General features: G+C 31.7%; 1 protein-coding gene across 1 annotated transcript in view; it reads right to left on the reverse strand.

Moving 5' to 3' along the window:
• LOC118184242 (dynein axonemal heavy chain 8-like) overlaps positions 1 to 27,872 on the reverse strand; it is a 442,084-nt gene that overhangs the window by 332,870 nt on the left and 81,342 nt on the right. Inside the window, exons 7-10 of the mRNA XM_085817842.1 lie at positions 27,419 to 27,582; positions 7,052 to 7,228; positions 6,031 to 6,144; positions 3,853 to 3,960 (exon numbers count right to left, since the gene is read on the reverse strand). Of these exons, the coding sequence (XP_085673968.1) occupies positions 3,853 to 3,960; positions 6,031 to 6,144; positions 7,052 to 7,228; positions 27,419 to 27,582 (563 nt within the window). The remainder of the gene's footprint in view (positions 1 to 3,852; positions 3,961 to 6,030; positions 6,145 to 7,051; positions 7,229 to 27,418; positions 27,583 to 27,872) is intronic.

The raw sequence follows: 27,872 nt of genomic DNA on the forward strand, positions 1-27,872 counted from the left end.
GCTACCCATTCGTCTCCTGGACTAAGCCCATAACAAATACCTTACCCGGCCTTTCCTAAAACAAGGAATCGGGATGTGCGCCTCAGTACCTTTATATGATCTTGGCTGCTACAGATGAGGACATTCCTTCTTACCGAAATATTTTCGCATGTAGCATTTTTAGAACAACACTCATTTCACAGATGAATGTTTCATTTGAAAATAAGACTTAAGTTCATTTCTGTGTTGCCTTGAAGACGTCAAAGAGTTTTCGCGGAGAAAGGGTTTGGGATAGACCTGAGGCTATCCAAGAGTGCTGAAGAAAATTAAATTTTTGGGGATGAATAGGAGGAGGATGATTTTGCTGAGGTTGAAAATCCCAAATTCACAGATAGCGACAAACATGAAAATGAGGAATTGTCATTTGACGATAAAGATGAAGAAGAAACAATGCTTGTAAAACAAACCCATGAGGATGAAAATATTAATTTCAAATATGGAGCTAAAAAGAAAATACTAAAACAGTTAAAAAATTGAATTTAAAATAAGCAGCTAAAAAATGCTTAAAACATTGAAAAATTCTGACATTTTTTGAGTCATGAAAAATCTATTATTTATCCTGGTAAAATTCAGCTCAGTGGTAAAGATCTGTTCCTAAATCAAGCAACACAAGTACAGCATCTCACAATATTATTCAATTTATTAAAGAATGAAGAGGCTGAGCAATAAAAGTGACTGCAGACACATTGGATCAGATATGCAACAATATGTCATGTAGTAGAAAAACGAGCTGAAGGCTTCTTTTTTTTTTTTTTTTTTTTTTTTTTTTTGCGTTTTACAGCATGATAAATATCAGTTTATTGAATGCACATGTTATATATGTAAATAATATAAAATCCGAAATGCATTATCGAGAAAAATGTTCGCAATAAAGCTAAGTGTGAAGATGTTCTTGCTCCATGGATGAAGAAGCATTACAACATTTGCTTCAATCAACAAGAAGAGTTATAAGGGAACAGCTAATTCTTGAAATTAGATTTGAACATTCAACCTCCTGAACAATCTGACAATAAAAAATGAAATATTTGTGCATTTTGCCTGTACAGTTTGCGCACAAACTTTTGTCAAACGTGTTCCAGAGTAATGCACAGAAACCAACATGGTAATATGTGTAAAGACTGCTTTGAGAATAAATAAATGATACTTTCTTGCTAAAGTTCCAGAGGCCTGAAATCATCTGCACATAGTATACTTTTATTTTAAATAACTTTTAAAATAGATTTTAAAGATTCTTACACACAGTTAGTCTCGGAGACGAATGGTTACCATTCCCGTAGGTTTTTAAAAGGGTAGCATTCTAGGATTAATAAAAATACAGGATTCTAAAAAAACAGACAGGACAAACTTCAAGAAGAGATACGAGCACATGAAAACAATAATTTTGTTTCATAAAAATGCACAGTCAAAAATGAAATACAGAAGTGTAGCAGGATACTTAACATAGTCTTTTAACATAGCCTAGCATTTTTAAAGCCACATTCATATAGCTTTTAAATAAAACATATTTACTTAATTTTATGAAAATAATCCATGAAATATAAAATATATTGACTTACATGTGCTTCAATACATGGCATTTAACTTGTTTATTTAATACCTCTCTTGTAAGATAATTTCAACATTTGAATCTTAAATGTGAAGTCAACTTATTAAATGGTAAAATATACTGATTACACATAACTGACAGAAACATTTCAAGTAAAGTATTTGGATTTAGAAATCCTAATCTTCTCTTACAAGTCTCTGCTTTGTTAAGCTGAACTCATATCCTGAACAACTATTTTATTGAAAAATAAAATAAAATTTAAACTGAACAAAAAGACAGAGAGAGAGAGAAAGGACAGTTCTATATCTCCCATTCTACTGGGCTGATTGACGAAATTCAACTTGCGTTATTGATGTCTCAAAAATGCGATAAAGGATATGTATTAGATTTATATGCAGCATTGTTCTAATATAGGTATTCAAAATCGGACCTTTTTCTGAAATGACAATCCACATTTTATCCATATTTTGATTCTATGACTCAAATTATGACAAACTGCCAAAGTTTGTAAAAATCGCTCAAGTAATTTCTAAAAAATTAGCTCTCAAAATTTTAGCCCCTCAGTGTTAATTGAATTTGGTATATATCTATTAATCTCTTTCAAAATTTAGGTTCATCCCAAATAAAATTCGCCCATTTTTTACAACTTATTCTTAAAATTTGTAGTATTTAAAAATAATTTTTATAAACTTTTCGAAAAACATTTTGAATTATAACCTATAAAATTTTCACCATCCTCTTAAAAGTAAATATAGTTCTAAGCATATCTGCAAAAAAATTATTTCAAAAAACATTTTGAATTATAACCTATAAAATTTTCACCATCCTCTTAAAGTAAATATATTTCTAAGCATACCTGCAAAAAATTACAGTTTTTTATTCAAAACTTCCGAAGATATGCGTGAATTTATATATTGGTGCATTTTGAAATTTGGCACATTTGTTGAAAGCTATAATAACATCAAATATGGTTTAGGCACTTTGTTAAAATTATTTTAAAGTAGAAAGGATGTAACTTTGTTTCATGCACAATGTAAAAAGGTAAAGGAAAATATGTTGCCATATATTAAGAAGTTTGCCAAGTGAATTATTCTTGGCACAAACTGAAAAAAATATGCCAAATAGATTCAAATAGATAAATACAAATACAATACAAATTCTTGCATAGAAGTTGTAACTTTTAATGATAGTCTCATGTCAAAATTTCACATATCTATTTTTCAGGAAATGCAGTAAACCTATTGATAATTAATTTGATAATAGGCAAATTTTTCATTCCTGAAAATACTAAAGTTATCACCCAAGTTGTGTCATCATAGCCATTGATCTGGTATTGGCAGTTTCAGTTACTGGGTTAATAATAGATCAAGAAGGAACAACTTATACTCCAAGCTAAAATGGATTTAACACATTGAAATGCTATGATAAATGGCTCAGATAAGTCTTTCACTAGAAGCTTCCCATGGGATAAAGCACCTGCAGGCTTTTCAGAAGGCTTTTTTCTCACTTTCTCTCTAAAGTACACTTCTTAGTCTGAAGCACAGTCTAGACTGACTCAATTTCAATGCAATAAACTAGTGAAGTTAATAAATTTTACATATACTATTGTTAGCATGCTTTCTGAATAAAGTAAATTAATTAAATATGTGCATTCATTATTCATCATCAAATTGTCTTTACAATTTAGAAATTGAAACATTTTTAATTATCACTTCTCATATAACCCACAGAAAATTTATATCAGAGTACTTATATCGCGATCGTGCAGTGGCAAAGTGGGTAGTGCAGCTGCACTACAGGTCTGAGGTTTGATCCTCGGGCTGGCAAGGTTGTCTCAGCCTTTCATTTCTAAGTGGGTCGATAAAATGAGTACGAAGTTCATTTGGGGGCTAAATACCGGGGGCCTGCGACAAGCTGACCACTTGCCCAGGGCATATGCTGATGCACTCCAGAACCCAAAGTCAAGAAAATAGATTTCAGGGCACTGCAGGCCATAGCCCACTAGGGCTGTTGTGCCACTGAGTTTAGATTTTATTTATATTGCAGTATTTATAATTTCTTAACAGGCTGTACAGCCTATAAAGTATGTGAAACTTTTTTTATTTTGTTGAAATTTAAAGAATGTATGCATATTTTTAATTCTGAAATAAACATTTTAAATATATGACACATTCCTACACTTCGAGACAAAACATTTTGAAAATAGAAATTATGAATAGATTAAAAAACAAAATGTGCTTTTAAATAGCTCCTGCATCAGAACTTACTTTGGTGAAAAAAGAAGTAATGTGCTCAGGAGTATGATAATATCTAGAAAAAGAATTAATCATCTGAACCTCTAATATAAGAAGAGGAATAGACTTCTGAATTTCATCCTAAAAAATGAATTAATAAAACAAAAATAAAGTGATGACTAAAGTAACAATATATAAATTTATAAAATTATTGCAAGGTAGAGATGTTTAACTAAACTTTAATTTTCACTGAAAATAAGTATATATTTTTAGAATGCATGTCAGATTCGTTTAATGGATAAAAGGAATTTTAGAAATGTCTTGTCCTAATGTTTTACACATAACCCCAAAATAGAAAACTCTCTTAAAAATTCTTAATTTTTAAAAAATGAAAGCATAATGTTTTTTCTAAACTTCATTGTCATAAGCACATAATTCAATTAAAATAAGACTTCATGTATAACATACAGTAAAATCCGTCAGACACACTTCTTTTAGCTTTAGTTTTTTTAAATACACAAATGTAAGATAGAAATATGGAGCATAATTAATGATATTCATCATCTGAAGTAATTCTAAACATTTAAGGTTTAATATATTTTTATTAATACTAACAATTCATTTTTTTAATTTTGTTTTTTCAAAACTGTTCTAGTTTTTTAAAGTAAAATTTCAATGAAACCCAAATGATTGCAATGTAAATTAAAGTAAGTTCAGTTGTAAATAATTTCCGATCATTATTATGGGGAAATAAGTATTTAAGAAAAGGAAATAATCTTAACTTTGAAGAGATATATTTCTACTCACTTTTAAGCAGATATTTATGTAAAAATTTAATAAAACATAAAATTAAGGAAAAAAATGGGGAAATGAATACTAAAGTAAAAATATAGATCTTTAAATCATTCACAGTAAAATATGTATACTAACTGGAACATTTGATGCAAACTACATTAAAAAGGGAGGAAACAGCTCTTGCTGTATTTTTGGAACATTCTACTTGTATGAATATAAATAAAATAATGAAATACTATCATATTGTATCCCAAATAATTAAACAATCATTGCTTTTCATTATTCTATAAGAGTGATATCCATATACATTAGGTAGATAAAAACAAAATCAGAAAACAATGGTTTCATGTATTGCATCAGTGTAGAAATTACAGAAAATTTTCCTATCCAAATCATTATTAAATAGCTAAATTCACCGTATGATAATTACAACTATTTTATAATGATAGATTAACATTACTTTATAACAGGAGAGTTGCTTTATAATTACACATTAGGGCTAACTGTTTCATAATAATGCATTAGTAGGTTCTTTTAAAGAGAAAATCAGACATCCATCTTGCAATAGATCTTGTAAATGCAGCTATTAAGGAAGAAATTGTAATCACATACAAGGCAAATTGAAAGTAACCTTATCTCATGATTAACTTGAATAATATTAATAAAAACTACAGAAAAGGCTACCTTTCATGATTCAGTTAAGCACAAAGGTCATATGTAGCAAAAACAATTCACACAACAAGATCCAGTCTCTATATGATTCAAAATTCAAAATATAGAATGAGTCTATACTGTTAATGAGACAGTAATAATTTTTAAATTCTGCATTGTAAAAGGAAAAAACTCATCAAAAGCAGTCTACTAATAGTTAAATGGGTAATCCATAGACAGTTTCTTTTTGGGCTCAGAACCCTGTAATGGCTACATGCCATTTTTAGGTTTTTTGCTATGTTTAATATAAATTATGGTTAATTCCATAAACAAAATCATCCATGAAGTGCTTATTTCAGAGAAAAATAGATCTTGAAGAGCTTTATTATTTCCATAACTGATAACCAACTAAGTACAAGAAAATGGAATCGTTATTAGCATAATAAATCAGAAATTTCTTTAGCATAATGGTTAGAACAGTGATTCTCAGCTTGTACCCTCCATGCACCCCTTTCACCATTGCATGACAATCATTTCCCACCTCTGCTTTCCAAAAGTTAGGGAAAAAACTCATTTTATGCTGCAGGGGAGATAAATATGTCTAAGAAATCTTTGAAATACCTTACATGGTAAAATCAATTTGGTAACAAGTAAACCTTTATGTAATTTACTAAAGTAATGAAAAAAAAAGAGCTCAAGTAAGATGTATTACAAATTAAATGTTCACTCTCTTATGAAGTTAAAGGCTAAATATGTAGACTTTACCAAATCATTTTTGTAAAATTTCTCACATATCTTTTCTAGCTGTTGAAGGTATTTAACATTATCCTTTGCTTCATTTATACTATCTGTCAGTCTTCTTTCCTGTTCCATCCACAGCTAATTGAAAAAATAAACATTACATTATTATTATAAATTAATAAAAAAAGACTATCATATAGAAAGAAACATGAAGTGATTAGACATTCACATGAAAATTAAATCCCAAAAATGATAAAAACAATATATATATATATCATTAATGTGTGTATTTGTACATTGTTGCATACATAATGGTCATAATTTTTATTTGACATCAAAAAGATGTGAAAATTTCTATTTTCTCCTAAAAAATAATCAATAACATAGAAGTAATTTTTATTTGACATCAAAAAGATGTGAAAATTTCTATTTTCTCCTAAAAAGTAATCAATAACATAGAACTATAATTATGCTTATAAATACAGTTTTATAAAATTTATATTTATACATAATGAATTTCATCTAACTATGAATGAATTAAAATGCAATGAGCAATTTTTTAGGCAATTAAATAATTGTACATACAGACAGTTCTAGAATTATCATTTTATACTACCTTATCTACTTGGAAGGATAACATACTTGTCATACAAAGTTTAAACACTCCATTTTATTAAATAATGTTTTTTATTTAATGAAAAAAAAATCAATGAAAATAGTTCCTGAGAACTCAACATTATCAGAAACTGTTTATTTTAATCTAATTTTTCTATTTGATTTTAAATGCATTTGCTACTTTGCTACTTTATAAATGTATTTGCTACTTTTTAAAATTTTGCATTAAAAGCATCATAGTTATATAGATTTCTTTATAATATGCAATACATTATTATGGAAACAAATAATTATGAGTTTGGGTATAATACACAACGTACCATAAGAAATAAAATTCTTCCATGAAATTAAGGATAAAAACATCTTTAGAAGAAATGAATGCTAAGTTAGACTACACATGACTCTATTTTACATAAATTAGTTCTTATACCTTCAGCATTCGAGAATGAGCACAAGTTAAGATCCTTATCACAGTCTGAAACTTATTAGATTGCACAAATTCAACAACAGAGCTGAGTCGACACAAAATGTAACGCCAATACTGAAGTTCATACAAAGGACCAGTATCATCAGTCTCTTGTCGAATTTGTTTACTTTCCGCAATTACCTAAAGAGGAAAAAAAAAAAAAAAACTGTTATGAGATTATTCAATACTTTTTTTCATCATTTAATTTCCAAGAAATGAAACATGACACTCATTTTATGGAAAATTAAAGAAATAGAACAATATATAAATCAGTGATTCAAGCATCTTTTAAATAAATGCTAGAACGTACTGTCTGTTAGTTATCATTATTACTACAGTAAGACCCCGCTTAACGCTGTTTCGTTTAGCGCTGTTTCGGTTTAGAGCTCTTTTATTTCAACCCGGGGATTCCACGAAATCGCTCGCAGCATATGGGGATTCCCCGAAATATTATGCAGCGATAGGTTTCAAATACATATCCGAAAGAGTGTACTTGTATTTCTTGTTTGGTGCGGTATTGTACAGACATATTTTGAAGGGGTAAATGTGGAAGATGTCGAAGAAATAATTCAAGAAGCAGCGGCTAGTCTTTCTAATGATGAGCTCAAGGAATTAACTGAACAAGAAGAAAACAAAAATGTTGACAGCAGTGATTCAGAAGAAGAGCAAAAAGAACTTTCTATGGCGTTTGTAAAAAGGAGTTTGTCTACCATAACTGAAATAATGGATCAATTCATTGAAAATGATCCGAATTTTCACAGGAGCTCAAAAGTAAGGCGTGGTGTTAGAGATGCTCTATCCGTTTATGAAGAACTTTTAAGAGAACAATGCAAAAGAAAAAGGCAAACAACATTAGATGCTTTTGTCACAAAAAGGCAGAACACTGAAAACGCGGAAGGCTAACTAAATATGACTGACTTAGAATTTTATTTGTTTTTTTTTAAGAATATTCGTTTTGTTATTTATATTTTGTTTTTATTTTTGCAAGAAATGATAATGTGGTATTAATTTGGGCTTTAAGAAATAAATGTTTGGTTTTATTTTTATTAAAAAAACATACTTTTTAAATTTAATACCTAACCAATTTCCTAGCCATCTTCCCCTAACCCCAATATTTACATGTAAAGATAGCCTCGTTTAGCGCTGTTTCGCATTACGCTCTACTTTGATGGAACGTATCCCCCGCGTTAAGCGGGGTCTTACTGTATAACTTTGGAAATATATAAGTATAATGATTATTTTGGAGTATTCTGATTTTGGTTTATAAGTTCTTTACTTATCTGATCTATAGTTATTATATGCATTTGCAAGATGTGATATATAATTTAAACATCTTCAAAGTTTCATAACTCAATATTTAAACACTAAGTTTAAAAAAATAACTTTACTAACACTTCGCACTTTATATACATTTTTCTAATACTATATATCTGTTCCTTCTAATTTCGGAATTATATTATCTATCTCTTTGCAACTTCACTATGATCGAATTGAAAACATGTGAGCTTTACACATTGTAGGGAAGCTATATACCAACTGTTCTATTACTATAGACCAAAGCTTAAAAGTTTACCCATAAATAATTGATTTCTTTGGTAAGCAATATAAGAGAAATAGTTTTAGGATTTCTTTGAAATAGGCAAAAACTTAGTGACAGAAAATCATGTTTCAATGAGATGGATATACTACCCTTTTCTACATAATAAATTAAATATTGGTTCAATGTCTAGCACAGGTGAATGGAAAGCATCTTCAAAGTTTTCCAGCATTGAACGATATTTGAACTGATTAAGCATTGAAATGGAAAAATAGTTTCAAATATGTACATGTGCTAAATGGCAGAAAAACATTTAATGCCATTTCAGAAACTGTGAGAAATTCATATCTAGCTCCAATCCAGAATTCAGTCGAGTTTCATGTGACTGGATAGCTCAGTAAATTTCACTTGGGCAGTATATGGTAGGTGATTAATCTTCTTAATATCAATCAAAATCGGTGTTTGAATCCAAGATAATTTTTTGAAAACAAATTCAATATAAAATATTTGCAAAACTATGTTTCTAGGGTTTTTAAATGATATAAAATAATTTTTGCAATTAAAGTTTTAACAATTATTTTTTGCATTATAAAATTTGTTGAGAGTCAGAAATATTTCAAATGAATCGTTTCCTACCTTATTCATCTAAATATTGAGCTTTTTAATAAAATCTTCAATTTTCAGTAATTCAATTCAATCAAGTAAATATATTGCTATTTTTGCCTTGAGGTTTTTTGTTCAGTTAATAATAATTTCGTATTTTAATAATTATAATCGCTTTAACTTCCCTCTTGACACATATCTTACTTTTGCATGTAATAATAAATTTTGGTATTCAGAGTCCATGCTTTTACAAGTGTTAAAGGAAAAGCGTTAAACAGAATTCATAATTTTGTTAGCATCCTCGAGCATATGGTTCAGTTTGGTTGCTAATCTTTTGGCTGCAAAGGCATCTTTGATAGAACAGGCAATATGTGAAATTCAATTTTCATGACCCCAACATTTTGCTTTGCGATCCTAAGTTTAAGATACACTGCCATACACAATTTAAAAGCAAATTCTGCATTCTATACATTGTTCTGTATATTTCTGAAATTCAGAAAACTAATTATTTTTAAGAATTTGGCTTTGTTCCATAGTTGCTCTCTTAATACAGGATATTCAATAACTGTCTCTTAAGTTAGGGTTTTAAAATCTTGCATTCAACAGTCTTTTGTGACTGTTTTGTCACTTCTCAATACTTGAATCTCAACTTTATTTACGCTTCTAATTAAAACAGAGTATCGGTCATGTTTAATACTATCTGGAAATCAAACATTCAATTAAAAAATAAATAATAAAAATTAATGATGCTTATTAAAGAAATATCATCCTACAGTCTAAATTATAAGGTACTGTTCAAAGAAATGCAATGTTTTTTACTTAGTGATTAATACTGGATATAAAATACTTGCATTTTAATTTAAATATGCCATAACCGACTATGTTAAATTCAGACTTTAATAAAACATAAATGCTTTAATTGCCTGTTATACACATTACTAATACTGCCTCAAGAAACTAAATGCTGCTACCAGTAATCTTGAATGACATATTAAAGTTACAGATTACTTATTTAAATAAATTCATTCTTCATAGCATTATTAATACAAGCAAGATTTATTACTGTATAAAGATTTCTTTTTTCTGCCAGATGATACTGCTTCTATTTAAAATAAATTTTACAAGACATTTTATATTACTTAAGAATGTTTTACAAAAATATATTTTCATAATTATCAAATGATTCAGAAATTGCTAATAAAATTTCATCTAAAAAATTTTACTTAATTGTTGAAATTTAAAACTTTCTAAGGAATTCACTGCTTTTAATATGTTTCATATTCTAACAATCCCACATAAAACTATTTATTAATCAAATCTAAATTATGATATGCTTCATTATAAGTTTGCTACTGACATTAAAGTATTTACTTTTTTCAATTGTTTTCATTGTTATTATTATCTTAGAATGGATGAGCAGTGCTTAAACAGCAAATAATTTATTTTCATTGCCCAGTACTAGTTGGATTGTTAGAGAACAGAGCTAGATGTTGACAATTACCAAACATTAAATACAGTAAGGAAAAAATAAGAAATCATATTTCTGTTCTGAATATAGAGATAGAGATACGATAAAATAACTGAGAGAACTTAAGAATATAACCAATACATTTAATTCTTATGTTGTTGATGTTAACAAAATTGTTACTAAAAATGAAAAGCTTTGATAGTGATTTTGATTCAATTTTTAGTGCTATAACACTAAAAATTAATGAAACATATTAAATATAGTATAAAATACTATTACACTAACTAATACTAAAAGGTAAGTACTAAAGCACTACACTAACATTAAAAAGTACTAAATCTAGTACAAAAGTTCTAGAGTGATCACAATGGACTAGATTGTACTAGATTGCAGCAGAATGGTCAAGTAGCATATAAAACTGTCATTCTTTCTCAATGTATTTGCTGTTTCTCTCTGCTGCTCTTTGTGCCATATCACTACTTCCCAAATACCTTAGGTTAAGTCTTCCCCAATACAGGTTACACTTGTAGGGCATCATATATATAAACTGTCTTAAATTTTGCACACTATTGTAATTTTTATAAAGTATGACATAACCATTAAAATGTCACAGTAATGAACAAGACAGAAAATGGCTACTTTTTAAAGATATTTGGAAGGACACTGAGTTAGGGTTTCTTATTAGTAAACTGACAATTTCTCAGGTGTTTCTAAAAGCTCAGGTATAAATATGAGGAAGCATAAAAAAACAACCTTCACATTTTTTACAAACAATTCATGTAAAAATAATTCTTATTTTTAACATAGTGGTCCAAAAGGTTGAATACAAATATATCAGCAGTTGAATAATACCTAGGTTCCCCAAGAATAATCTCTTCTTATCTATTATATAAGCACTGATGCACAGACATTTTTATTACACCACTTTTTTCTAGTGAGGTTATCTCTGATGATCCCATCTGCAAACCTGGAGAAATGATAATTCAGACAACCCCATAGCTCTTCTCATGAATATTTATTTACTGGCTTATCATCTTCAGTACACAAAAATTAAACAATTGTTGGTTAATAATTTTACAGCATGCTGCTTTCAACGGAATGAATATTTTGGTCATCATTTGCTGTATCATATTTCGCATAACCCAATGAGTTTTGTGTTATTGATATTTTAAGCTTAAGATTTAATATACTCAAATTATAACTTTCTATTATGTAGTTTTGATTTTAAGGAGACATAGTACAGTTAATTTTTCACTTTTCTTCACATTAAGCGAAAGCAATTAATTACACAGAAAGTAAATTTCTTTCATTGTAAAATATACTGTAGTGTTAAAAGAAAATAACCAATGAATTAAGAGAAAAATCTTCCATCTTATTTATTATACACTCTAGTTATAAAAAGCAATGCATCAAGAAATAGTTATCCGAATGAGAAGAAACTCATATGCCCCCTGCCTTACAATAAAATAGGCATATGACTAACTTTTGGGGACCAGTGACTGGAGATCCAGCACATTGCAACGGAGCATTCGGAATTTAGTTAGTACATAAAACAAAGTGCATTCTAATGCTAAAGCATAACTTCTGTGCAAATGTAGTTCTGTTGACCAACATGAATTGCAACTATGCCTTGCAGATGGGCTTGCAAAAAGTACGAGCAGATATCTTCCTTTAAGACAGGATTTGCATTTGTATTAAAAGAAGCAGGTGATTAAATCGCAAGATCACTAGACATCTGAATAAGAGCAATGGTGTCATTTAATGATATTGGGAGAAATGGGTGAACCATAGCTGTACAGAGCATCAAGAAGGTATCAGTTGACTGTGAGCGACGAGAGGAAATGAGGCTAAAGTGATCATCGGATAGGTGCTTACAGCATCTGATGCATTCTTTAGCAACCATCTGATGAGTAACTGAGATACCAGTGACTTCAGTTACCATTAATAAGCAACTCAGAGCACAGGGATTGAGGTCACAGAGGGCTCTGTCTTGACTGCCCTTCACTGCAGCATACCATCAGATATGTCTGCAATGGTGCCCGGCACATTCAGTATGGGATCTCACCAACTGAAGTAGAATTGTTTTCAGCAATGAATTTTGCATCGAAATGGGCCCCAGTGACCAGCAAATATATGTCTGGAGGTGTCCAGCACAAAGGTGGGATACTCACTTTATTTTCTTTTGCCACATAGCCTGACAACGAAGAGTTAAGGTATGTGGTGCCATTTCATTTGATAACTGAACCCCTTTGTTGTCATCCATGACAGCATTACAAGCATGGCAGTATGTTGGCGAGATTCTATACCCTGTAGTGTTGTTATTTCTTTCATGGGAATCCTGAGCTTACACTTCAACTTGAGACTGCCCCAGACTGCTCCTAAAAAACTTCCGGCAAGGAATTTTTTGGGGTATCAATTTACCTTAGTTTAATACTATAAATATGGCGTGCATAAATTTTGATTAAAATGTGTTTGTAACTTATTTTTATTTTTGAGGAACTACTTTACACAACACAATAGTTTAAGATATTTGAAAGTTTTATTAGTACCTTTCATGTAAATATATTGACTGTAGGGAAATAAATGAGTAATATTATTATTTCTTTATACTGAATATCAGAGAAGTTCATCTTTTAGCATTAGTGCTTTCAGTTTCAGTAAAATCACATTTGCAATGCATATCGTTAATTGATAACAGTGAGCTTTTTAACCTTTGCTATTATAAAAATGCACTGTGCAATAATATAGCATAAATTAATCATTAAAAATTTCTTTTTATTTCAACTTCATAATAACCATTTGCAACAAGCACTGTTTGATATCATGAATGTTGTAAATGAATTAGATTTCTGACAACCTATAAAAAGTTGATTTTTGTGTCCACTACCATGTGCCTCGAAAACAATGATGTGATGAAATTTTATAGTTACAAAGCTTTACATTTAAAATGCTTTATTCAAACAATAATATATATTTACTTTTTCCCCCTTGAAGTGTCAAAAAAGGATATCCTGAGGTATCAAGAAAGGATAATCTGAAGGCTTCAGACTCAAATACGTTTTCAAAAGACAGATGCCCTAAAGTTTTGATCCATTTTGATGAAACAGTAGTTGTATTCTAGATATCAAAACATAGTTGCAGAATGAAAATGATGATAGGAAGACAGCTGTCATTGTGGCACATTTAAGATTATCATATAAAACCCTTCATATTGGGCATTAAAAATATGTTTTAACAATGAGGAACACTAGGCTACTTTTTAATAAATTATGAGAACTGCATTGCAAAAGTTCAAAAGCACTCAACATCTGCAGACACCATGCAAAATGTTCAGCATCTTAGAGAAAAACTAAATTTAATGTGTCACATACTTTTTAAGTTTTATGTCACAGCTGCATAAGTATATTTATTTAAGGTAAAACAAAATACCCACATAATGGCACATGATTGATTTAGTATACTATACAGATAGCAGATAAGTGCTACAGAGATAGCTTCAATTAGTATTTATTTGTAGAATGTCATGCTTGACATGAGTAGCTTTTATTAGCTTCCTTAAAGAATTTTCAACTACTGTGATGCACTTCGCCAAATATTCACCCTTGTTGGAGAAGCTTTCCTCAGTTTACACTCAAATTCCATTTGAATTCTAATGAATGATAATGCTCTTAAATGACAGCTGTCTTTCTTTTATTATTTTCAGTCATAACTAGCTTTTGATATCAGAACAAAACTAAGAAATAATTACCTTTCTATTAAAATGGATAGAGATTTAAGGACACCCAGTATATATATGTCATATTTTTAGTGCCTAGTCGTGCTGGCTGCATGGAAAGATGAACAGATGATGCCCACACAAATGAATTTTGAAGCAGTCCTAATCTTTATTTTCACACATATGAAACCCTCTTAGTAGATATTTATCCAATCATAATGAATTACAATAATTTAGTATATAGTGTACACAGATTAATGGGGATACGACGTCATTTTAGAATAAGATTAAGGTAGACAGAGTAGCATAGCGTTGATAGCATGGCCAAAGCTTGGAAAAGAATGATGTAATTTGAAATCGAAATCGAGTGAGTGGTTAGGCGGCATTTAGTAACCTCTGCTACTTTAACAGTCTCTGTTGGAGATATGCCCTAAGGCGTTGGGAGGAATTAGAAAATTATGGTGATTTACACCGCACCGCACCGATGAAGGTGAAGCTGGAACATGTGCTAAAGCACGTGAATTCAGGAAGTTGACTTAGGAGAAGGAGGGTTCAAGCATCTGGTTCTTCATTGGCCGCCGTACAAGCTGTGATGTATCTTCACTAGTTGAAGAAAGATGATACGTCGAGGCCAGTCACATGGATGGTCACACACCCAAGTACTGATCCTGAGCTCTGCTGCTGGAAACAAGGGAACCTGTGTGTTGGAAAAAGTAAAAGAAATAGTAAAAATAGTGAAATTTCCTCATATGCTTCTAAGCTGATGATTACTCTTCACTTTCAGCAAACCTCATCAGCGTCATGGCTGCTTTGAGCCCGGCACTAAACTTCTCAGCCGTGGTTTTTGCAGCACGGATCTTCTCAAATGTGTACTGTTCAGAAATTTTTTTATTTTAGGATTTTAAATCCAGTCTATGACTTTCTTGTACTCTTTGGGTGGGGGTTCCAATTTCTTCTTTACTCTATCACTGTAGAGAGGTTTCATCTGGGTTTTACTGCTGTCTTCCTCTGCTTCGATGAATTTCAGAAAATCTGCCGGAGTAGGGATCTTGGCTGCTGGCTTCGTCTGCTGCTTTTTTGCTTCATAGCACTTCTTGTACACAGGGCAACCCCTGTAAGAACTTATATGCGGTAGTGAGCAGAAAAATGCACTTGGGTTTTTCATCTGGCTTTAGTGGGCATTCCTTACTTCTATGCTGCTGTCCACACTTGCAGCATTGCTCAGGATTTGAGCAGAGATGCTGAGAATGTCTGTACTCTTGACATCTGTAGCACTGGATCACTCGTCTTTTGGGGGCAAACTTCTCAATCTTAACATTAACACTCAGCATGTTATTAAGCCCATGGATAGCATGTCCTTCCTTCATTTTATGATGTAGTTCATGTTCCACTTTATGCCGTGATTAGCACGTAGAATTGCGTGCTGTGTTCAGGCAGTCATAATGTAGAAAACACTAGGAGTTATTCAGAGTCTTAACCCAATTCTTAACGAGCACTCTAACTGGACTTAAGAAGAAAACGGCCAATCTTCATGTATGCATCCGCTGCATGGCCATCAATTAGAGAAGGGACATATCTAAATTACAAATTACACAGAACAAGCTGTTGTGCACCTTCACGAATGCACATTACTTTGTATCAAATAAGACTTTACTCAAGGATTTGAAAATTGAAACTGTCATAGAGCATCTTCATCGTTTAAACTCCAGCTTTTTCCGGTAAGCAGTTACATGCCCTCACATGATAAAAGTATTTGATTACATTCCACTACCTGAAGATAAAGAGCTATGTCCACTTGCAGCCCACCTAGCTAGAGATCTGAACTTTCACACATAAAGTAGAATAGTCGTGTATATAGCTGTATATATTGTACATAGCATTTATGAATACTTTTCTCATTATTTCATCAAAACTTCTTTATGATATCTGATTTTACAAACTGCATTTTTGTCACTGTAACTTTATATTAACAAACATATGCTTCTGAGAGTTTGTATTCCTTACAAACTTGTTATGTCATGTAGTATGCTTTCACAGTATCTCAACATAAAAACTCATGATTGCTTTACGTTGCACTGCTCCGTCTGCAACACGGCTTCTTGTCTGGCCTAGTTCCTAGGCTTGCGGCATCTTGTTCACCCCCCTTCTGCCATCACCTTATTCTCTCAAACTCCTACCACATCAGATCTACTACTGTCATGTACCTACAGGCATCTCTTCATGAGCTGGAAACAGCGCGCTTCGTGCGCTACTTCAGCAATAATTGTTCAGATCGGATCATAATGTAGTTGCTACGAGGAGCACTGAAAGTAAAAAATGCGTGAGCTGGGTGGTGCAGGATAGCTAAAGCGCAGAAGGGTGTGTGACCAACGTCACGTGAGCATGACATCTGAATGGAGCAGTTCATTATGTTGTAAATACGATACAATACAAAATAAAAGAGACAATATAAGATAAAATGCAAAATAATAAAACTTAAGTTCTTGATTAGATAATCACTATTTACATATACAAGTCTCAAGAAAGCTTTATAATCTGGAGAAATTAGTAGCAAGTCATAAGGCACACAGGTCACGTGGAAGGCCACCCTTCCAAGTCCTGGCTCTGGTGAATGCTGCTTCATTTTTTAAATTAGAATTTGTGCAGTCAGACTTTGAAAATAATAAGCAACTATTTACGTTGAAAAGTTCTGGTTGATGTCTAGTATGAAAGCAGCGGAGGGACGGAGATGTCTATCTTCATCCAGTATTTCATACTGAAACAAATTAAATTTGTCTAGATGCTCACAGTCCTTAGCTTTCCTGAAGAAATTCTTATTAGTTTTACGAAGGAAATTGTCCATAGTCTCAATTTTGAGGTCCTTGTGTAAAACATTGTTGCATACAAAGTAATGTGCATTGGTTATGAGTCTTAAGAAGCGATTTTGAATTACTTGAAGCTTCTTTAAATCAGACGCAGAAACAGTGGCCCAGGCTGGTGAAGCAGGCTAGGTCATTATTGGTCGTAAGATCGACAGGTAGATAAGTCTCTTTTTCTCTAAACTAAATTTGGAGATATGGCCTAACATGGGATACAGACTTTTTATGACATAGATCGTTTTTTGTCTTACATGATTGATATGATTTGTCCAAGTCATTTTACTACTTAAAATCACACCAAAATATTTTGCTTGAGTCACAACAGGGATAGGTTCCTTGAAAAGAATGAGTTGATTTTTTAGTTTCTTTTTCTTTTTCCTTCTGTGGATGATAAGAAGCTGAGATTTAGAGGCATTAATTTGCACTTTCCAGTTCTTAAACCATTCTTCAATGAGCGGGATGTGATCTTGAAGTTTACGGACGGCATGATTCACATTAGCAGACTTTACTGCTAATGCAGTGTCGTCTGCATAACACGCTAAGATGGAATTATTGCTGTGAAGAACAGTTGGAAAATCTGCAGCATAAAACAGGTAAAAAATAGGTCCTAAAACACTTCCTTCTGGAATTCCACTGAGTATTGGGCGCTCGGAGGAGTAGGAACCGTGCACAGTCACTTTGAATTTCCTGCAGGTGATGAAAGATAAGATAATAAGAACAAGTTCTCTTTCAAAATTGAAGTCGATAAGTTTGGAGATGAAACCCTCATGCAAGACGTGGTCGAATGTTTTCACCACGTCTAACATGAGGATAGCTACATTTTGTTTACAGTGCAGTGCTAAACCAATGAATTCAGTTAGTTTGACAAGCTGTTTTATAGTTGAAAGCTGAGCTCTGAATCCAAACTGTTGAGGCGGTAGTAAGGTGAGATAGATTTTCATTTTAGCTAGCAGGATCCTTTCGAAAACTTTACTCAGACTCGGAAGAAGGCTAACTGGGCGGAAACCACCAGGTTGCAGTTGATTTTTCCCCAGTTTGGGAATCATGATAATTTTAGCTATCTTCCATGAGCTTGGGTAATAGGAGTTAGAGATGCATGCATTAAAAATGCTGGTAGCAATGATGTTTCTGGGTAGATGCTTTAGGGAGTTATTCGTAATGCCGTCTGTTCCCGGGGCTTTCTTGGGGTGAAGTTTTCTGATGATTTCACTCACTTCTGCAGGATTAGTAAGATTTCTAATATTTCTAACAGTAGGAGCATTAAGCCAATCTTTAATTTTGAGAAGTGTTTCTTTTTCAAAGTCTGGATCTGCAGGCCATACATTAGGAAGAAATTGAGTTTGGAGATGTGTTGCAAATAAGTTGGCTTTTTCTTGGTTGGTAGTTGCAATGGAGTTATTATAACGAAGGGGACGGTTGCTTGTATAATTAGTCTTCATGTTTTTAATTAATGTCCAGAAGGAGCCATCTTTTATGCTAAGATTAATCATTTTATCCACCCAAAGTTCTTCTTTATACTGTTTGATACCTTTACTGATCTTTTTATTAATTTTATTATAGTCTCTTTTGATTGCCGGGTCCCATGTGATATGATAGGATTTTCGAAGTCTATTTCTCTGTCTCATCATTTCTCTTATAGTTTTAGGCAGACGATAAAGATTTTTGCTAATAGCAATTTTTTCACTAGTTTCATCACAAGCAGCTTGAATATGTGAGGTGAGTGAGTCGACTTATGATGTAGTTTTTTGTGCCAAGAGTATTTATACTAAGTCTGATGTATAAGTACAGCTAATCTGTGATTGGTTAATTTAACAAGGAATGGAGGCCTTTATAAACAACTGCCAAAGCAACCCAAGATAACCACTCATAAAAATTTAATACATGAGTTTGTTAAAATGGTTATGCCCAAACAGAATGATATGTGTGTACTAGGAGAAAGCTGTGGTCTTTCAGTTTGTGTAAAAAACGAAAATTGTAAAATGTAATAATAAAAGCGAAAACCATAATTTCAATAATGCTATTGCAAATCATAAAATATTACTTATGAATGTAAAAATTAGTATGGTTTAAGAATTTAAGATTTATGATTATTTGTAATAATTAATGGGCATATAAAATTTTTAGAAATCCTTCCCTGAAGTATTACATTTGTGACGTAAATGTTCGAGAAACAGGAACTTTTTACAGATTGGACTTAAAACTTAACAGGCCTCTAAAAATGTGCAATTGTTTTAAAAGGATATACTGCTTAAAATTATTGAATCCAAAGTTTTACGACTTATAATTTTTTAATTGTTCAAAAGTTAATTTTATGTTTTGTATTTTCAAAATTATATCTCTCATATTTTGTTGCTCTAATGCTTTTTCTCTCAAAAAGGCCTCTCTGTTGCTCCGCCTTTTTCTTTTTGAAGAAGGGGTGAATGTGCAAGATAAAAAATATGAATGCAAGCTTCTAACTTTAATTACCCATAACCTCTTTTATTTTTTTATTTAATTTGGGAACCTCCTGTCTCTATCTTAAAAAATAGTGCTATAAATCTAAACTGCGTCCTTCAAATTAATTATGCGATATTATGTAATGCTTAATGCAGATACCTCTTGACCAATCACCAAACTGTAAACCAAAACTTTTTAATTTGAACTGAAACTTTTGACTCCCTCCCTTCTTCCTCTGAGTTGCTGCGACACCTTTTGGCTTACGCTTTTCTCTTGGTAAGTCACTACTGCAAACATCTATGCACTGATATGCTTTATATAAAAAATATTGTTATTGCTTATAGCAGGACTTAATTTCTAAGATTAGAAGTGCCGGAGCCCTATGGAAGCCCATCAGCAAAGAGGAACAAGAGTAAATAAATAAATAAAATGACTATTAAAATCATTAATAATTTTAAAACTAAATAGTTAATTATTATCAAATTAATTAATAGCTATTTAATTAATGTTTATAAATTGTTATTTAATCAATAATTATTATATAATTAATTATAATTTAATTGATAATTATTAGATAATTAATTATTACTTATTGAAATAATTAAAGATTGAAGTAGTGAAATACACTGCTTGACTTTGAAAATGCAACACCAAGAAGGAGTGGTCAGAAAGTGATGAAATTTGGAAAAAAGACAGAGATGGCAAACAGCAATAAGTGATCTTTATTTCAAAATGATAGTCAGAATACAGAGCGAGAATGGCGTCGGCTCAGTAGGATGCAGGACCACCGCGGACAACGATGCACGAAGAAACACGTCTAGGGATAGAGTCAATAAGAGTGCAGATGGTGTCCTGAGGGATGGTTCTCCATTCCCTTTCAGATATTTGCCACAGTTTGTCTTCTGAACGAGGCAGGGGAAGAGTCTGCAAACAGCATCCAATCACATCCCACACATGTTCGATTGGTGACAGCTCAGGAGGGAACGATGGCCAGGGAAGCATCTGTATACCTTGCAGAGCATGTTGACAGATGCGAGCACTGTGTGATTGGGCTTTATCCTGCTGAAAAATTGCATTAGGAAGCCCCTGAAGGTAGGGAATTGCACCGGCTGCAGTACATTATCCAAGTATCGTTGGGCCGTCATAGTGCCCTGAATACGAATTAGAGGTGACCTGGAATTGTAGGCAATAGCACCTCAAACCATTATGCCACATCGTTGTGCGGTGGGCATTCCACAGTTACTGCTGGATTAGATCCGTCTCCATGTCGACGCCACACACGTATGCGGCGACTGTCACTGGATAAACAGAAGCGTGACTCATCTGAGAACATGACGTTTTGCCATTCTGTCATCCGCATCGCTCTAGTCCGGCACCATTCTAAACGTTGCAGTCTATGCTGTGGGGTCAATGGCAGTTTACTTAACGGACACCGTGAGTGCAGGCCACGTTCAACCAATTAACAGAAACTGGTTCTGATTGACACGGGAACATCCAGGGTATCTTGCACATGCTGCAGAATCGCAGTACTAGAGACTTGCGGCACTGCCACGGCTTGTCGGAGGATGCGTCGATCCACGAGTGCTGATGTCACTCTGGCTGCACTTGCATCCCTCCTTCTTCCCTCATTTCCTTGTTTCAATCATGTTCGCCATAGGCGATGCACCGTGCTCACATCGATGTGGGTATCAGCTGCGATTTGACGTAAGGTCCAACCCGCCCTTCTCAGTCCGATCACCATACTCCTTGTAAAATCGTCTATCTGCTGGAAGTGCCTTCGTTGACGGCGGCCTGGCATTCTCTCCTATTACACATATCCTCCGGGACAAAACTTTCTTCGATAATTCATCTGGCAGAAATAATGACATGAATATTGCCCATTCTGCATGTTCCTTCCCTTATATCTTACTTCACGTGCATCGGAGAGCTGTGCATTTCACATCATTCGCATAACTCAGTGACGTGCGTCTACTCTAAAATTTGCACAAATTTCTGACCACTCCTTCTTGGTGTTGCATTTTCAATGTCGATCAGTGTAATTAAAATTAAATAAAATGTAAAGAGATAAACTGAAATTTAATAAGCGATTTTTAATATAATTTTATTGTTAAAATAAAATTTTTGAGATAAAATTTCTACTGAAATTGTTATTCAATTACATAAAAGAAGTGCCGCAGCCCTCTTATTCAAGGCTCCGGGGCATTCGGGCTAGAATTATGATTTATTATAAAAGCTAAGAAGCAACAAAGCCGATATCCGGCCCAATTTAACCTTTGATCGTGGGGGGGGGGGCTGAAGTTCTTTTATCATCACAAAAATTAAATATACTTAAAGTATAGCTGATGAAAATTCCAGGGAGAAACAGAATAAGGGTATAAGAGGGTGGAAACAAAAAATGAAGGGAATCTTGGTGAGAGAGAACGTTCTCTTAGACTGCGGCTCTCTGCTGATATAATTATAGCCATCAAGCAGATGTGTGTCAGGAGTAAAATGAGTCCTGAATCTGACTTCTAAGGATGGATGTAAAGTTGCTTGTTACGCTTCCCCCTATTAGACGATGGAAGACGATGTATAGAACGTGCTTGAGCAGTTTATCTCAGTATTTCACTTTTATTGTACTCGCTGTCACTTAACGCACATTTAAGAACATAAATTTTCCTTCTTGCGAGAATAACTAACTGTAAGCATCGATAACAATACACTAGATACGATGGCATGACGAGAAATTTAAACATTCCTACACAAGCTCCCCCAAATTTATTGCCCTTCTTAAAGGGAATTGTTTCCGCATGTGAGTGAGGGGACATTACTTGAATGTCTCATGTTCTCACGAGTTCGTATTTCTAGGGAAATAGATTATTGCAAGGTCTGTTTATTGTTAAACTAAAACGTTAGGAATTCTAATTTTTTTCTCTTTAAATTGTTAAAAGGTTTTATAAAAAGATGTACCGAAGCTCATCTTATTTAGGGCTCCGGTGCGCTCCGGCTAAAATTTTAATTTATCTTAAAAATTAAGAAGTACTGGAGCCAGGCTCCAACGCAATTTAAGCACAGACTTGTGGTCAAAAAGTATATTGCCTATAAAGAAATGATTCTGATGTGCCTAAAAATAAAGATGATGATTTGCTAAACTTAGTTTTGTCAATGTCTTCTTTGCTAGGCATCTAATTAAGCCACCACCAAGTTTTCACAAATATTCATATGTCATATATACATAAAACAGTAAACAAACAAGTTCTAAGACACTGGAAGATAAATTATGGGCTTTGTATTATTACCACTAAATTAAAGCAAAATTGAATTAATAGCAAATTGTAAAAAACACATCTAAATACAGCAAAGCAAAACCATAAGGAAATATGTTCAAAACAAAGTAAACAGTTGCTGCATAAAACTGATACAAGTGAAAATTAAAATAAAAAAGGTAATAATTTTGTGGTAAAATAAAAATTTAAATTAAAATGACAGTAATTTCAAAAAAAGAAAAATGAAATATACTAAAAGCCTGAATATCTGGGATTCAAGCAATCAGAAAACTTTGGAATTTCAGTATATTTTTTTAACAGTATTTCAGAAAAGTTAATCAAATAGGAGACTTTTAAAGTCATTATAAAGCATGTACAGGCCTCTAGAAACTCGGCTGATAATTTCTAAAAGTGAATAGAATTACAAGTCTCTCAGAAGACCTTGTTGTATCTATCATTATGTTTCAAGAATTCACCCAAGGAATAGGCTACACCCATGGCCAATAGCAGAAAATATAGTAATTCTTATTGCTGACCATCATACACCGAACAGAAAAAAAAGTGGGAAATTAACTATCCAGAAAAGTTCCCATTAGAAGTTCTTTTTGTTACAACGCAGGAACATATGAAATTCCAAACTCTGTTAAGAGGTATTCTTGTGGTAAAAAGACAGCACCAAAGTTACTGCATAATGCGGGATTTGATTTATTTGATTAATGGCAAAGCACTCCATGGCTATCTGCTTAGAGGGAAAGATGCCTTCATGGAGAGCTTTCTAAGGAAACTGGCTTGTATACAGGTTACATATGGAGAAAACCATGAAAATGCATATGCAGCCAGCCCATTCACTGAGATTTCAATCCCAGACTAAACAACCAGTGTTCAGTGACTTTATCGCTTGCTCGTTGGTGGGCCCTTGGAACAAGTGTTGAAACAGAAACTGCTTTCATCTCTCTTACCAACACATATTCTAATGAATTGGCCGTAAGTTGGATGCCGTATTTGTAACAATTTTTAAATGTTTTACAGATCGTTTAGTATGACAGCAAAGTAATCATGTATCTATTTTAATTAACTATCCATCTATTGACTCAAATTGTTTATCAGAACTTAACTTGTAAAAAACGGAAGATTCTTCAGCATTAAAAAATGAAAACATGTTGTTTTAACAGTTACTCAGAAATTAGAAATAATTAACCACCTTAAAAAACGACAAAAGCAAGAAAAATATAATGAGAAATTTTATCATCAAATTATCTACAATTTATAATATTAAATCTTAAAAAAAAAAATATTAATGAAATTTGTTGCCTGCAGAAACTAGCAGAACTTCCTTTGAAACAAAAATTTCGCAACATCCTCAAAATGGAAATTTAGATAAAGTGCTGCATGAGTGGTTTAAACTGAAACGAAAAGGTGTTCCTGTTTCTGGGCCTATACATATTCAAGAAACAAAAGATATTTTCGATTTAAAGATTTTAACGTTGGGAAAGATTGCAAATTTTCAGATGGAATGGCTTACTTGTTTAAAAAAAAAGTCATGGAATTTACAAGATCGATATGTGAAAAACTTTCTGCCGATAGATAAAGTGCTGTTGAGTATGTTGCTTTTTTACTATTAAAAAGAAATAGCACTAGAAAATATTTACAGTGTGGATGAAATGGGTCCAATATTTTGATATCTTTCAACTTAAAATTTTTCAACTTAAAATCTTTCAACTTAAAATTTAGGAAATGCTAATAAAACATCTACTCGCAGATTAAAAAAAAAAAAGAACGGATTGACAGTTTTAACTTGTGTGAATGCAATTAGATGGCACAGAATAAAATTACTACATACTGATTGAAAAATCCAGACATACTCGAGCACTAACAGGTATCAAATATCTCCCTTTGGCATACAAATATCAAAAGAATGCTTGGATGGATAAGGAATTTTTTTTTACTGGTTCAAAAGCATTTTTGTGTCATGTATTGTGAGTTAATTGAAATCTAAAAGAATCAACTGCATCAGAACAAATGTTAATGTATTAAAAATTTAAGAATTCAATTTATTCATGAAAAATATGAAGAAAAAATCCTTTTCAATTCTTTTACATGCATTTTGGCCAAAAGTCTTATAATTATTTAAAAAATTTGGTATTTAACATGCTTTCCTCTCGATTACTTTTGGCAAACAAAAACTGTAGCTATATAACGTGTTTTAGGGCCAATAATGTATAAGAATAATTCCACTATACAATCATATGATCTTCACCTTAGTTTTATGCAAACCTGATTAGTTCTCAATAAGCTGGTTTAGTTTTTTAAAAAAGATATAATTTAACTGCTATTTATCGGTCTATTTTTGAAGTTTAATAAAAATTTTTTAAATTTGGGATCTTAATTCTATGAAACAGCATGAATATTTTCAAAGTTGTGCATGATAAAGAAAATGTGATTTAATGGCCATCGCATGTGACCTTTACTTGAAAATGAATAAGCAATGGAGATGCAATGCACAAAATTATGATTCATGATTTAAGTTTTTTATATATTACATCTGTAACATGAATCCTATGATTCTACTTTTAAAAAAATTGCCTTTTTTCATTTAATCTTCTACCAGAATGACTGGCACAAGTTTGGCAGCATCTCCAACCAAATTTTTATGGTTGACATTTTATAACTGGATAAGATGTTTTAATGTTATGCATTGAAGGCATACACAATACATAGGATTTTATGAGGAGTTCCCCCCCTCAAAATCTTACATAATTTTAAATGTAGGCTTTTGATACTATTTAAGCTGATAACAAATATGATTACTGTTTTTATGACTTTAGACTGGAAATTTCTTTCAGCATTCACATGGTTTTCCTACCACAAACTGCAGTTTTATACGCTCAACTATCTGGAAATTTCGCATATCTGGATTTTAGCATTTCTCAAATGTTCTGAATAGTCAAGCTGCATATACTTAAATACAGCAAAGCAGAAGAAAAATCAAATCAAACAAAAATGATGAAAACAGTGTAAACAACAACATAAAAAAATTGAGAAATATGGAAAAAAAAAAGTTTTTTGAAAACTTAAAAACTAAATAATGATTTTGCATGATAGAAATTCTGTAAATGATTTTATTTTATTTATTTTAGAATTTATTATTTTAGAATATTTAAATTTATTTTAGAATCTCAAAGTATATATGCCTTTTATTTTATTTTATTTTAATAACTGTTGCTCTGAATTATTTTAGAATTATTTTACTTAGAAAAAACATTATTAATCAAAAATATTTTTCACAGAACAAATAACAAAATTATAATGAATATTTGGTCATGACATTCTTAACGATTTTTACCAGACAATTTTCTTAAAAAAATACAAACCTGAAGTTTTTTTAAATAGCCCAAATGCATAAAACACACAAGAAGATGCCCAACGAGTTCTGATTTCGGACTTTGTACTGTACAACTTTATTTCTTAATAAATTATGCAAATTAACAGAAGTAAACATACTTCTTAATAATTTAAATCTTTATTTTATTTCCTTAATAATTTAGATTTTTATCTTATTTTTCATAATTTACCTAATTGATATAATTAAGCATATTTTAACTTATATCATATTCAAATGATAGTTATGAAAATCTGCAGCATTAGATGAATTAATCACTGTTTTTATTGCCATATATGATGTATCACAACACAGAATCAATTAATTTTGTATCACAAATGTCATTTTACAGAATGTGCACATAAATTTGTGGAAAACAAAGAAAAAGTTTAAAAAAAATAAAATTAAAATCTTTTTTGTAAAATTTTTGTATTATATAATTTGTTGCATGAACTCCTCAAAAATATTTTTCTTGAATAAATTTTACTTAAATAAAATAATGTTGAAGATTTATTTAACTGATGAATAAAGGACATTGTGGCATCAAAATTTAAGCTTAAACAAGCCATCTGCAATACTTGTATATTAACTTCCACGGCATCAAAGACTGGCAGACAGAGGAGTCGGAATAATATAATGTTCCTTGAAACTTTGGTTCTGATTTTCTTGCTTACTTCTTCACACCTCAATGACTTCCACAATGTATTTACATGAAAGTATTCTACAATTATTCGCTAGAGAGAGTTAGAGCAAAGTTAAATAAAATTAATGATCATTTAACAGTCTGCTATCAAGTAGCTAATTAAACTGTTTTAACTCCCCTTGTTTCACCCTTCCTAATATGATTAGGGAAATGACGAAGCTTTAGAAATTTAATGTCACTGAAATATCGCTAATAAATATTGTTTTAGTCAGTAAAGTACTAATATTTATGTGTAATAGTACTAAATTAGTGTCAAGTACTAAATGTTTATGTGTTACTTTCAGATATAAAGAAATTTTATTTCTTAAGAAATTAAATCAGTTACTAGATAAACCTTAATTTCAAAACTGAATAAAACAATTATAACAGACAAAAGAAAATATATACTTCTTGAACTTTTCTAATCCAGTCAAGCATCATCTCTTCAACAAGAACAACTTTTTCATCAAAAATGACAAATTTGTGACAATCTGCCCAACTTTTAATTCCAGAGATATCAATTTTTTTACTTTCTTGAAATCTCACAATATGTTTGTAATTATCTTCAGTTGCTGAAACACAGAGCATGAAATAAATATATACTTATTATTAGAAAAATTCTTTTGTAAAATAGTCTATTTCAGTAAATTTAAATATTAAAACTACTACAGACATGTTAATTTGAATTTATGAAGTTTAGCAAAATTGTTCAAAGGTTAGTGTAAGTATTTCAGTAAGTCATTTCTTAACTGAGATTTTTAGAAAAGTTCACTTTATTTATGTAAATGGATCAGAGGGGAAAAAGGGTTACATCGCTAAAATAAGCTATATTTAAAATAACAACTGGCATGTAAGAAAGCCA

Source organism: Stegodyphus dumicola, chromosome 5 (assembly GCF_044657685.1).
Source record: "Stegodyphus dumicola isolate Sdum_Otavi_A_Nest chromosome 5, ASM4465768v1".
Classification (NCBI taxonomy): domain Eukaryota; kingdom Metazoa; phylum Arthropoda; class Arachnida; order Araneae; family Eresidae; genus Stegodyphus; species Stegodyphus dumicola.